The following is a 14,590-nucleotide window of genomic DNA, read 5'->3' as shown; positions in this document are numbered from 1 at the left end:
CTGCTTTGGTACACGTATACAAGCTCATTTATTTTTACCAGATAAATCGGTTTTATTTACAGTTTAGGCTACAATAAAGTAAATAAATGTGAATTCAAACATTGTACAAGTACTGTGAGGAGAAATTACATATAGTGGACCAACGATATTACCGGGGTAAAGTACCACAACCCAACCTGAAGAGCTAAAATCTGCTTATATTTGAAACACACCCTAAATATAATCACCTATTTCAGTAGTTCACACACCAAATGTACCTTCATAAGCATTAGTAGTGACAGTGGGAAACAGCTTAGCTCTGCTGCACAGGCTCCTGTTTTCAGCTAGCTTACTTTAGCTAGCACACATTGAATAGCTAGCTAGCTACAGTTGCTACCTGTAGTGCTAATCTAATTGTTTCTCCATGGCAGATTTGAGATTTTTTTTAACATGACTGTCTCAAGTTGAAAATTTGCAAGAATTTTGAGATTAATCTCATAAGTTTTTAAGAAAGAAAAAAAAAACGTGCTTTGCCTTCTTAATCTTTGTTTCAAACCTGTTATTTTCCTGTGGGACGACGCGGACATAACGCTGCCTGTATTAATCACCGTGAGGTGTAATTTATAGCCGCTGAATCACAGGAAGCCTCAAGAGCCAGAACAGCCAGTAACTCTAATCCCTCAAGAGAAAATCCCGTAACAGCCGCGTTTGGTCTCCCACCTGTCCGTCTGATGTGAGGCTAACGCCGCCGTACGACCCGTTGAGGTAGGCCGGCGTAGCGAAAACGTTGTGACTCATTCTTCTTCTTCTTCTTTTTGTTTTTAATGGCGGGTGACATCTAACGTTAAGATGTATTATCGCCATCTACTGTGCTGGAGTGTGTGGACCAGAGCATCTCCCCAATCTAAATTCTTACATATAATCCTGTTACCTTCAAAAATTTAATAACCGCTTTATTTATTTTATAATTGTGACTCATTGTAGTTTGAAGCACGTTTATGTTGTCATTTACGGTTAGTGTCTTCGTTACACAACTTGGCCTGACCCACAGACTGCACACAGTGAGAGATTGAGGCAGAGAGCGCGTTTTCATGTGGAGGATTGTCTTTTTTTTTTTTTTTTTTGCCGTAACCAAACTTGACTCACCCTGTGATGTGGGAATCCGTCAGGCAAGCGTGTATTTTTTTTTCTACTTTTTGCTGAGCTTTGTGGGAATTTCCTGAGTCTGTGCGGCTGATATGTTTTCGACGGCATATTAGGGAAGTTGTGGATATAAAACAGGGGAAGGAGGGGAAGAAACAAAAGGAGAAAACTGTTTCTTCTTCAAAAACGCTTTGAAGATTAATCTCTGAAATTTTTTTGAGAAAATGACATAAAAATTGGTATAAAAAAACTCAGAAATTTTGAGATTAATCTCAGAAATCTTCTAGAAGTACACAGACATTTGAGTTTCAATGGTCAAAAATTTGCTACAAAAAAACTCCTCGGAAATGTTTGAGAAAAAAAAGTTGAAAAGTTGCTAGAAAAAAATCTGAAATTCTGAGATTAATCTTAGAAAATTTTATGGAGAAAACACTTTCTGAGTTTTAAAAGTCAAAAATCTGACTTTTGATGACAAAATTAATGACAAAAAATATACATATTGTCCGAAAATATGGATTTATGGATGAAAAAATCCATAGCAGAACATACTTGACAAAATTGTGGAAGAATTTCTTTTTTATAGCTGCTCAGGAGAAAAGTGTAATTTTATGAAAGGCTACAATGAGACTCAGATTTGTGTTGTGAAACAATAAATTTAAGATAGATTGGAAATGTCGGGAAGTGAAGGTAGAAAAAAAAATTATACATTACAACCAAATATTTAAGCACTATGTTTTCAAAGTACAAGCAGGAATAGAACAGAAAATAAATTTAAAAACAGCCACTACATCTATAACCGTTTGATAGGTTAGTAATCTCCACAAATCCGTACAAAATAGAAAGCATATAAAGTTGGCCTGCCAAATTCCCACATTTGTGGCCAAACAATCTTCATTCTTTCCTTGTTTTAAACAGCTATTGTTCAGCTTTTTTCAATCTTTCAAAACGTAATTATAAAACTGATCAAAGTGGGGTTTTTTTTTCTTTTTTGATAAAAACCCATATTGACTACTCCAGTCCCCATCTTCAGCACGCCTCACCTAATTAACTGGAATTGATTTGTGGCACGCTGCTTATTTTTCACAGCTCATTTTTACTTGGACTGCAGCTGTTAACATGAGCTTCTGATTTGTGGTAAACTGGGGAAGCATCAATGGGGCTCATTTTGCTAACACCTTGCTCTGGAGTGAGAAAATGGTTTTAAAACTTTAAAATAGAACACACACACACACACAGAGAGACTTTCTATAGTTGTAAAGTAACAAGCCCCCTGATAGTTTCAAACATTGAGTCAGCTCGTCATCCCTGACCTCAGAGTTCACAGTGAGGACCGCTCCGTCAGAACTCCATGTGCATGAAGTACTTTCTGCATGCACTGTCTACTTGAGCACATCCAAATGAAAAAGTGACTCATCCAAAAGTTGAATTTATTAACAGCTCAGGAGGACCGAGTCTTACTGTTGACATTTATCAGAGGAATCTGTTAACCCTTCTAGGCTGAACGTTTCGGCGACGATCCAGCCAAATTTGCAGTACCATAATGTCGCCATACGTTGCGCTATCTGAAAAATTGCAATGGTTTCTGAAAGGGGAGACGTTGAGCTTTTCAGTCAATATCGAATTTCTCCAGCTGATTGGCTATCGGTAATTTCACTCTCGCCGTAGCAGGAAGTGAAATTAATCAGAGGAGCGCTCTTAACAGACGGTAAATTACGAAAATAACTGCTAGATATTGAAAATGTCAGTTTTTATGGATAAATGGGCAAATATATTTACTCACAGGACATTTAAAGAACTGCGTACAATTAAAATAAGCAGGCGGAGAATTGAAACCCAGGGCTCAAAGGGTTAACTGATTCACACGTGTAGGAGCGAATAATAGCTGTGTTTCTAGTAACTATAGAACTGCGCAAATTGAAATTCTGGGAATAAATTAGCTTAATGAAAAGAGGCCAATTTCAAAGGAACTCCCATATTTTGCTAAAAGGATGAGACGATGAGAATGCTGTGTCTCATTCCAGCCTGTTCAATCCATAGCTCTTATCTAAGACCGCAGACTGCAATGTCGCTCAAACGCCGCAGCGCGTCCCCCAACTGTAGTGAAAGAATGACATGGCTTCTCCCTGTCCAGTACAGGCAGTTGATGTAAAATGGAGACATTTTATTTTTAATCAATCATTCTTACAATAGAAAATACTAAGTACGACACCAAGTTTTTGTCTTTTTTAACCTGACTTTTAGAATAAGTTGAGCTCCGTTTATCCAGAGACGTTTACTGAAAAGCCGACTTTGTGCACCCAAATCAGCTGTTATTTAATTGATCAAACTTAGCTAAATATTAGCACCAAATCCTGTTCCTATACTTGAGAATACATTTGTTAAATTGAGCCCAAAAGAATCTGAAAACCAGATATATTTCGTTTAATACAGCAAAGGTACAAGCCCACATTTTTTTACGTTTTGGATGTATAAGGTCCCTTTCCCACAATAAATAAATAAATATTAGCTTTACTGTATTTGCTTGATTTTTTATTTTTTTTATTTCGTTGGCCAGTGAGTGCCTTCTGACCCGACGATTTGGTTCACGTGACAAAACGTTTGGACACCCCTGGTTTGTTCTCATTTATTGTTTGACAGTAAGAAAAAAAAGGTTGATGTGTATTTTTGTAAAGGTGCATGTCAATATCCAGTTTAACCTCTATGTACAAAATCTCTACCAACCAATTAAGACATAGTCATCAAAAAACAAAAGAAAAACATCAAACAAAGCCAAATTAGCAAGCTTGAACCACTTTTTCCACCGCCGTCACTGACTCGGCCGGCAGCTACCTGCAGCAGTGGCAGTGAAGCATCGTGTCCCCAGGATCCCGCCGCTCAACGAGATAATAGAGCCGCCGTCGCCTGACCCTCTCTTGGCCATACATGTAAATATTTGCCATTACCCTCTTAGCCGGAGCGCACCGCTTCCCCTCCTTTGGAAAACAAACCGGTTATTATTTTGTGAGGGTGATGTTTTGTGGCTCGTCGGGAGGCGGAGGGGAGTGTAAATCAGGATGGGTTCATCCTCGTGTGAGACTGGTTATGTAACTGAGAGAGATGGCGTGAAATGGTCACATTTGGTTTGGTCCAAACAGTGAGACTCTTTATTCTGTTCCCTGCATCCCCCTCCTCGAGACTAAATTTGTTTTTGTTTCATTATTTTGTAGAATCAAGGATGACATAGAATAGTAAATAGCACTGCGGGTTTTCAAACTTTACATTTTATTATGCAAAACACACACACACACACACACACACACACACACACACACACACACACACACATGAGCACTGTTTAAATCTATCCATTAGTCCAAAACCATAAAAGCCATACTTTTTGTAGAACGCAAGGAAAATGTTGGCAAATTACCGCCTTGCGTGGGAACGTGCCCCTTACCGAACATGTCACTCTCAGAAGAAACTGTTGATTTAGGCACTACTTTTTTAAACACACCTTTGGAGGACTGTAATAAAGTACAACATTTCCTTCCCGATCACCCTCAAAAATTTAACCAAACATCTTCGTCTTCAATAAGGGTTAGGCAATGCATTTCTACAGTATGTCTTTCATGGTCCACATATCTGAACTAGTTAAGCCTTTCTGTCAACAACAGAAATGTTGACCTTTCTGAGTCAACATTTAAAAAAAAAAAAAAAAAAAAATCAGAAATATTTGTACTCTGTTAGCTTTGATATAATTTATCCAAAGTTTTTTTTTTTAGACAATGAGCTAAACATAATGAAATGCTAAATTAGTCCTTTAACAGTAATCATACAGTATATAGGGAAAGAACTTGGCAACTTGATACTTTTAATTAGGACTTTCATTTCGATTTATTTTTGATGAAACTGATGTTTTGAATGTGACTTTTTTTTGGCCTGGATCCTCTGTATTCACATGTTTCTGGAACGCCAGTAGCTCTGACGCGCAACTGACATCTGCAGACGACGGCGATGAACGACGAAGCTGCTGGTCTTTGGCCACTGGGGGGTGAACATTCGCTTCAGAAAACAATCTGATGCAATACTGAAAAATGCTGTTGTTGTGGAGTTGTGGTATGGCTAAAAGGAGCTAATCCATTACTGCAGCTATTCAAGCCTAAAATAGCATCTCAATGCTAAACATGCACAGACGCTAGCGCCAATATCACCGTCCGTAGTCCATGATTGTATAGAACTGAATTGGCATAATAGCATTTAGAACTAATCTGATGATTGGATAACCTAATTAACAGATAATAAATAATACATTTCTATGTTGTTGAGCTCTTGTGTCTTCAGACACTGGATACCCATGGTGCAACATAATTGGGTAGTAAGCAGGGAAGTCATGAGTTGCAGCTAAATTTGTTGATTCTGTCTTTCCATCGTCTACTGTTCAGTGTTGATAGACATTGTGTATTTTACCAGTTTGTTTGAGTTTTACTTGTTTGTTTATAAGCCACTCAAAAATGCTATATGGAGCTGCTAATTGTGTAAGAACTGTTTTTTTTGGGGGGAGTGTAGGCAATGAAACTGGAGTACCTGGAAAAAATCTCATGATAAACTCAGACTGGCTCAGTCTAAGGCTCTAAGATCACCTCTCACCTCTCCATGGTGAGAGGCAAGTCCTAAATACCATACCAAGATTCTTACCCCATGCAGAATTGCTTAAATATGTAAAATGAGTGCTGGTATATTTGAAGCCTGAAAATTGTTTCGCCCTTGTTCTGCAAAAAGGCAAGGCTGTAGGTCAGGATCGAGCAGCAGATCAAGAGGGCAATCTGAAGCGTAGCAGCAAGAACTACCATAGGAGGTGTTTTAGGAAATCTTCGAAAAATACTCCAGCATCCAGAGTCTGTAGAGGCTCTTAATTAAATACTTTTGAGGAGACCTAAAAGCGGACGTACACGGCCACTCGCACTCCACCCTAATTGAGTTTGATCACTTCTGCCAAGAAGAAGAAGAAGAAAAGCTTTAAGAGGAAAGCTGTGCCAACCCTTCCCCAAAGAGACCTGAGGCCGGAGCTGCCAAAACGTCCTAAACCAAGTACTTAGCAAAGACACTTATATAAAGTATGTTTGTATAAAATGCCACTTCTTGTTAAGATGAGTCTGAAAGACAGTAAACGCTGAGAACCTGCAGCATCTCTCCGCGTCCTCTTCAGTTACGATGGCGTCGAATGATCAAACCCTTGTGGGTAATTTTACTCAAACCATGAGTCACGTCTATGTGATCGCTCCCTGACAAACCTTGTCATATAGCATGGTTTGCAAGTGTTTAACGATATGAAATGCAAAAAACATCAGAAGGAGTCACGAAACAGAAGTGTGGCTCAGCTTTCTTTGACAACCAGGATCATTTAGGGAGAAATAACTTTGTTCAGACAGCAACATAAGATTGAACCTCATCCATTCTCAGGGGCTTCCATTGTCACTGTGAGGCCATTTACCCCACTTAGTACAACAAGCTCCTTATAAATGACCCTTACTCCCCGCAACACTGCGTCGTTATTTATTCCACTCCACATTCACAGCTTATTGGATCTTTATCTCCTTTCTAGCATTACAGAGATTAAATGAGAATGTTGTACACCAAAGAACTTTCTGAAACTTCAAGCTGCAGCATGTAACGTTTAGAAACAATGTTTTTTTATATATATATGTATGTATATTTGTTAAAATCGTCACTGTGTTGTCACATAACAACATGAAAAAGACACTCTGTGGAAAAGAATCTGTGGAGTTTCTCCTCCTCCTTCCTGTGCCCCTACTGCCATCTGCAGAAATGCACCGTGCCTGGTCAGAAACAACCAATCAGAGTTAGGGGGAGGGTCTTAGCGCTGTCAATTGAGCTCATGTACATGCTGCTCAGTGTGGTAATGGCAGACAGGTAGCTTACTGTTATAGACATGTTGCATGTTAATGTTTACATCCGGAAGTTTTGAGCAAGCATTGGGAGGCGAAAAGACGATTTGTGAAAAGATGAACAATTACAAGGAGATAAAAAATAAAACAGATGAAACACCAAGAAAAGAGTTAAAAACTTGTGTGAAAGGGACAAGATAAGATGCCTCATTATTTCTTCTAAATTTTATACTTCATCATACCACTCACAGACGTGTGAAAGAGGGCTCCATTTTGTTCAACAATGATTCATCCTCCTGCCACCAATTTTTGCCGTGTGATGACATGTTTCCAGAGAAAAGCCGATGTGCGGCGCAGCATTGCCCAAACGGCGCAGGAAGAGGCCAGTGAGCGAAGGCGGCTAGTATCCATCTTCATTAGAGAACCTCCTCTGTTGACTCAAAGCGGGGCCGGCCGCTGTGGCCATCGATCCAGATCCTTCCAGGAAGCCTGGGGTTCGCCGTCGCCCTCTAAAGCCTCCGGTCATTAGGGTCAGCGCTGGGAGAGATTGAAGTGGGAGGGAGTGTTTACCTGCTGGAACTGAGGGGTTGAGCCAACTAAAACAAAAGCTAGCGAGTATTGACGGATTTGACCTGCGACGCACGCATTGATTGCTGCGACGGATGTTTATGGTTTTTGCTTTTGATGGAGTAGAGGAGAACGAGCTGCTCATGGTTGGTTATAGTCTGTGACGACGCACGGTTTGTTTTTCTTTCTTTGTGGTTGGCACACCTTTAGTTCAAAAGGCTCATATTCAGAACAAGTGAGGCTTCCTTAAAACTTAAGCAGACTACCTTAAACTTAACTTAAAGGGGCAGTGTTATGTATTTTCCAGCCTGACAGTCCTGTAGGACAATCAAATAACTATGTTAACTTCAGTTGTTATAAAAATGCTATAAATGTCAAATATGACTTAAAAGAAATTTGACTTAATACTCTAATACCTTGAAATTGGTGCCTCTGTCTCTTTAAAAACTCCTGATCTTTCCAACACTCCACCTTCAGGAAGTCAACATGTTTACAAGTGTTGGTTGGAGCACTGGACTGGCAGGTAGCTCCTATAATGAGCTCAGCTGATGCACAGTTTCACCAGGTGTTTGCTAATTGCTGCTGGCTAGTCTGAAGGAGCTGAGGGAGGGCGGGGGTGGAAAGGGAGAGCTGCTCAGAGGCCCAGAGGTGGAAGCTAAGAAACTTGGAAGCTGCAGATCCGAGGAGGAGCTTTATCCTGAAAGCCGGACAGAGCAGCCCCCCACTCAGCTCCTTCAGACCAGCCAGCAGCAATTAGCAAACACCTGGTGAAACTGAGAATCTGCTGAGCTCATCGTAGGAGCTTCCCAGTGAAACGTTGGTGAAAACGTGGTTAGAGGGTTAATAGAGGAGCCATGATGTGATGACTTCCTGAAAGTGGAGTTTCAGAAAGAGCAGGAGTTTCTTAAAGAGACACAGGCCCAATGTCAGGGTGTTAAATCATGAAATCATTTTTTTTAAAGTCATATTTGATATCTCCAGCATTTTTATAACAACTGAAGGTAACATAGGTCCTTGATTGTGGTATAAAATGGTATCATGTGAAAATATATACCACAGTCCCTTTAAAGGATTTCTCAAACGTACAAGAATCAAAACACTCCAGGTCCTTTTTTGATGACAATTCAACATGAAGCAAAGCTCCAAAAAGTAAATTTTACATGAAACTGTCCCTTTAAATGCTTTTTGTTTTTTTTAATGCCTCAACAAATATCTTCATTTTTTCCCCCTCCAGTACCCGCATGCAGACCCTGCAGGTGGACTCAGTCCAGCGGTGGATGGAGGACCTCCGCCACATGACCGAGGTGGAGTGCATGTGCGTCCTTCAGGCCAAGCCCATCGGGGTGGACGAAGACTCCCACCAGGGGGAGCTCATAGTGACGTCCGGGATCGGCGCGGGCGACCACGTGGCCAGGAACAACCTGCAGACGCTCCTCCGCCGGGCGCTGGTGGTCAGCACGGAGCTGGGCAAGATGTTCCAGCGGCTGGAGAAAGGCCGCTGGCAGAGGGTCCACAGCACGGCCGTACGCGCCAACTGCCACGTGCGCTCGCTGGTCCACGAGTACAGCGCCGCCCGGAGCACGCCGCCGGAGATGCAGAAGGTGGGTGAGGCTGCCAGGGGTGGGCAACTCCAGGCCTCGAGGGCCGGACTCCTGCAACTTTTAGATGCATCTCCACTTCAACACACCTGAGTCAAATAATGAGGTCATTAGCAGGACTCTGGAGAACCTGACTGCACTTGGGAGGTGATTCAGCTGCTGGATTCAAGTGTGTTGGACCAGGGAGACTTGCAAGAGTTGCAGGACACCGGCCCTCGAGGACCAGGATTGCCCACCCCTGGTAGACTTTGGTTTTCCACCAGAAACATTGATGAGGATACGATATGAGCCTTTGAGTACGCATTCTGCATGTTTTGTTATAAAGCGGCTCACAAAAGTGTTGCTCCGATTTGAACTTGTAGTCATTTTGGAACTTTGATGGATTTGAACAGAATTTTATTTTGACAGAGTAAAAGCATCGCAAGTGACGGAGTACTAAAGCCACGCAAAAAAAAAACAACAAACAACCAACTAAACAAACAACAACAATATTACGAGAATAAAGTCCTAAGATTTTGAGAATAAAATCGTACAAGAATAAAGTGATAGTATTACAAGAATAGGCATAATATTATGAGAATAAAATTGTAATATGACTTTATGTAATACTACAACTTTATTTTCACTTTGTTACATTATCCTTGCAGTATCGTGACTTTATTCTCATATTATTTCAACTTTATTCATACAATACAACAAATGTATTCTTAGTATGGCTTCATTCTCGCAATATTATGACTTTGTTTTAATATTTGCATTTGTTCTTAGTATGGTTCTAATACTTTGTAGTACAAATGAACAGTAAATTACGCTTTTTTACCCCTAGACTTTTTAAAAATCTGAAAAGTGTGGCCCACATTTGTATTCATCGCCATTTAGTCAGTACTTTGTTGAATTCTATTTTGCTGCTGGTACAGTTGAACGTCTTTGGGCCTCTACTGGCTTTTTCATATACAGAGAATAAAGTTCCTCTACACAGCATTATGCTGCCACTACCGTGTGCCACTAGAATCACGTGTTCAGTTTGTGATGTGTTGACTCGTTTTGTGCCACACACGGCGTTTTTCAAGAAGGTCCGACCAGAGAACCTTCTTTGAAATGCTTCATTTGCCCCCTACTTGGATTGTAGAAAATTGCTAACAGGATTTTGTTTTTTTTATGGCTTTCTTTCTTTTTGAAACGCTTCTTTAAATGTTGTTTCTCTTTGCTTTTTTTTTTTTTTTTTGCAGTATGAAAAAACACTGCTGGAAAAGTGCATGGAGCTGACTAACATCACGGAGAGGTAACAGACACACAAATAAGAATGAATATAAGAAAAATAAGAAAAAAGTAGAAAGATCCACATACTATGAAAAAGACAAATCTTAAATGAACAACAACACGTGAGAAATCAAAATGTAACATGCATCTACTAACTGAAGACGCAAAAAAGAGAAAACATTTATCTATCTTTCATAAGTCTCAAATCCATTTTAAAAAGTACATTTAAAAACAGAAAGTTTGCTTGAAGGGCTGTAAATACTAAAAGATTTTTATAAAAATAGAAACGTTAAAACACACAAGACTACAACCGATTTTTAAAAGAGTCAATATAATAGCACATCAACATGATCAAAAACAATTGAAAAAAAGAGATTTTAATAGACACTTAGACACAGGAAGTGTGGATTCTTGACTAAAGTTTAAAGGCAGTTCGTTTTAAAGTTTGGGAGTCTCAACAGAAAAATCTCGATCTCCCTTAAAACCCTTTAACTGCCATGAGGACGCCGGTGTCCCCATCGACCCTTTGACCTGCATGTGACAGTATTTGGGGTGACAGTTAAAGGGTTAAAGTGCCGCCTAGTTTTTGCGACGACTAAACCGCAAGTGGAGCCCATTATCATCCGCCACAAGCCAGACTTGCTCAGTGTTCTCCGACAAAAAGTGTCAGAAACTTCAAAATATTTCCATTTCTATGAAATTGCAGTTACAGCTAATACGGGCCAATTTGGGTTCTAAAAACTAAAACCTCTCCGCAATAAACAAACGAAAGACGGACGGTTTAAGTAGCTTAACTCGGCTAATATTACAGGCGGTTTCTTCAAATTCAGTACGAAGCGGCACTTTTAATGACTGCTACAGTCTTTTAGTGGAGCGCACTTTAACTGTTCTGACCTGCTGTAAATGTGATCCATAGCCTGACACCGGCTTCTGGCACCGTTCCTGGGGCATCTTAGCCCTCCCATCACAGGCAAGGGCCTCCGGTTCATTAATATTCTTGTGTTTGTGTGCTTCTTTTTTTTTAAAATTCCCACCAGAGGGTCTTTATTGGAGTTCATGTTATGTAGGCCACTCTGTTATGATTCAGGACTTCTTCTGTGCCGCGAGCCGTGGCGGACGATGAGGTCCAACGTTGTGTTTGAAGGTCTGGGGATGAAAGTCTGCCTTTTTCTCCCAGCACCTTCCTCCTGTTTTAGTAATCCCTTTATTTTTGACAAAATACAGCCAATATGTCTTCATAAAATATCCGCTAAAATAAGTGTTACTTTCAACGCTCTAATTTCTTTTCTAAGGTTTTCAAATCTAGAAATTCATTCAACTATTTTGCAAAAGACGATTTTCTTCTTCAGGGTGTTGATATTTGTGGAAAACAACAAAAGCAAAGAAAAGATTAAATATATGTTATTGGTACTTTTAATGTTGAATTTGTGGAAATTGAGTGGAATTGAAAAATATGAAAGACTGTTAAAACGTTGTTTTTTTTTTATTATGACGGTTTATTATTTGACGGAGTAGTATTGTGTAAAATTTGCTTTTTTGAGTTCACCTCATGTTATTCCCTCACCACAGACACATCTGGAGTGTTGCTTTCATTATTTCATTCATGTTTGAGAAATTATTTCATTTCCCCGTTAAAGGTTAATACAGGAGACATGGTGTGATGACTTTCTGATTTCAGAGTCTCAGAAAGAGCAGGAGGTACTAAATAAATGTATATATACATTTTTAAATAAACGTTACATAGTGCAGTTTTAATGTAGACCAGCAAACTGTCAACTCTTCTTTTGACAGATTTTTTTCACTTGCTGATGATCACTAAAACAGTAGATTGATGACACATAGTTTCTATATAATTTCTGGTTTTACTAAATATCATCTGCATCTTATAGAAATATAAACTAATGTGTCATGTTCATCAGAAGTCACTTCAAAGTAAAAAAAATAAAAGTGTTTAGTATCATTTGGAATCAAACAGTATTTACTTCATTTTCCCCACGACGGTGTGTGAAGATATTTGAACCTCTTTCCTGCAGGTGCCTTCACACAGATGATGAATTCTTCCTTAAATCCATGAGGGAGGCGATCCACGAGATCCTCACAGACGTCAGCGATTCCTTCAGCAACATGATCGACATGGCGTTGGCCAACGAGATCCGGGTCGGTGACTGTGTTTGTTTACCTGCCTTCCAAAGCTTTTCCAGTCATGCTGACTTTACAGTAACAGAGTAACTTTAAGCCACGGAGCAGAGAAACAGCAGCAGGAGCTTCATGCCTGCAAGTTCTTTACAGGAAATGCCGGTAGAGACTTGCAGCTGTAACTACAATGAGGGGTTATAATTGTTTCCTATGTTTTAATACCAAAGAATTTGAGTAAGAGAAATATCGAATAAATGCGATTTTAACAAGTCGCACCTTTATTTGAATTCATCCCCTTGTCGTCAATCTGTTTGCCTTCTGTCACCCAGAGGTGACCTGAGGTCTCATCTTCCTTGCAGGTTCTGATCAAACAGATCGAGTCGTCAGACTGTGTTCAGACTATCGGCAGCGCCATCAGCAACCTGCTGTCTCTCACCCAGGATGGACCCCAGCTCTGCAGCATCATCGCCAAGGTAGTCCGGATAAACCGGCGCAGCCGGTTGGCTGAGCAGCTCAGGGGGTTTCACCCTGATAGGTTTGAGATTGGTCTCAGAACTGGGATCTGTGGTGACTCACCGTTAGCGAGTAGCCACCAGTCAGACCAGAACACAACGCCGCCTCGCTCTTTCAGTACCAGATAAGACGAGACAGACCAGACAGCATGTCTCAACTGACCATTAGTTCCCCTGCCTGCTTCTATGATTCCTTCGATAAGACTCATCCTGATGGCCACACACATACACACACGTGTGTGTGTATATATATATATATATATACATATATATATAAATATATATGTGCGCTTCCTTACAGCCAGATTGCGAGATCAATACTGTCAGCTCCTATTAGCGATGGACATAGATCACAATTGCAGTTTGCACACATGCCTTTACCTGCCCATCCACTCATATTTAACTCCCAGCGCAGCGCCGCTGACCGAACCGTCGGGTTGGGGGAGGGGAGAGCTCGGCTGCTGGTGGCCGCTAATGAATACCCAATACAAAACAAGTCCACCTGCTATCTGAGCTAATTAGCTTCCTGCTGCCTGTCACGCTAGCACTCTGAGGTACGGATCATCCGCCTCGTGTCGGATCTCTTCGTCACGTTTTAATGTTCCTGCTGACTTTACTCACCTGCGTGTTCGGAGTTTGTTGGCTGACATGTTATCATGTTATTCTCTCATCAAAAAAACATATACTTAGTGTTGCCTCAATACTTTCATGCATGTTTGAGAAATCCTTTAATCTCCTGTGGCAGCTATTCAGCTGTGCTCCTCCAAACTAGCGGCAGCAGCGATTGGCAAACACCTGGTGGAACGCCGCGTCTGCTGAGCTCATTGTACAAATTACGTCTTAGTTCAGACACCTAAGAATGGCTGTAAATGACATCAATGGATGGCAGAGGGAAGCATTGTTGTCATGACAACTGAAAGAGTAGGGTCAGAAAGGGTAGGAGCTTCTTAAAGAGACAGAGGCCCATTTTTAAGGCGTCAGATGCAAAGTAAAATTCCATTAATTTATTTTAGATATTTCCATAACAACTGAAGGTAACGTAGTTACTTGATAGAGCTACAAAATGGAACTATGTGGCTAGAAAATACATAACACTGGCCTTTTAAATATGTCTATACAGAAACACACTAAAATATGTCTTCAGAATATGAGCAACGAACAAAAAAGCAACTTTAAATATGGAGAGAAATTCACCAAAATGTCACACTGATCATCCTTAATTCTCAAAATTGCACTTGTTACGTGTTGGAGCAGCTCTGTTACGTTTTAATTCTGATTTTGAGGGCAGCGTCGCATGTTTGGGCGATTGTTTCCTCTGGTTTTGGATGCTGTGCAGCTGGAAGAAATGCTCTCACTTTTTTTCTTTCATTTCAGTCCAATGCTTTGATGTGTAGCTGTAGCAACAAAGTATTCTTTTTACAACTCGGAGCAACTTGTTAGCACCTCAAAAGCTAGAATAATACCAAAACTATGACTCCAAAATCCCACCTGGACAGGAACTTAAAGAAAA

The 14,590-nt window shown here is 40.4% G+C and overlaps 1 protein-coding gene across 2 annotated transcripts in view; it reads left to right on the top strand.

The window, feature by feature from the left end:
* insc (INSC spindle orientation adaptor protein) overlaps positions 1–14,590 on the top strand; it is a 62,880-nt gene that overhangs the window by 29,056 nt on the left and 19,234 nt on the right. For both annotated transcript variants that reach the window (XM_028027197.1, XM_028027206.1), the window contains exons 3-6: positions 8,809–9,175; positions 10,402–10,454; positions 12,466–12,589; positions 12,928–13,041. In XM_028027197.1, the coding sequence (XP_027882998.1) occupies positions 8,809–9,175; positions 10,402–10,454; positions 12,466–12,589; positions 12,928–13,041 (658 nt within the window). The remainder of the gene's footprint in view (positions 1–8,808; positions 9,176–10,401; positions 10,455–12,465; positions 12,590–12,927; positions 13,042–14,590) is intronic.

Source organism: Xiphophorus couchianus, chromosome 2, assembly GCF_001444195.1.
Source record: "Xiphophorus couchianus chromosome 2, X_couchianus-1.0, whole genome shotgun sequence".
NCBI lineage: Eukaryota > Metazoa > Chordata > Actinopteri > Cyprinodontiformes > Poeciliidae > Xiphophorus > Xiphophorus couchianus.
The sequence above is the reverse complement of the archived record's forward strand: the minus strand, read 5'-3'. Positions and strand labels throughout refer to the sequence as shown.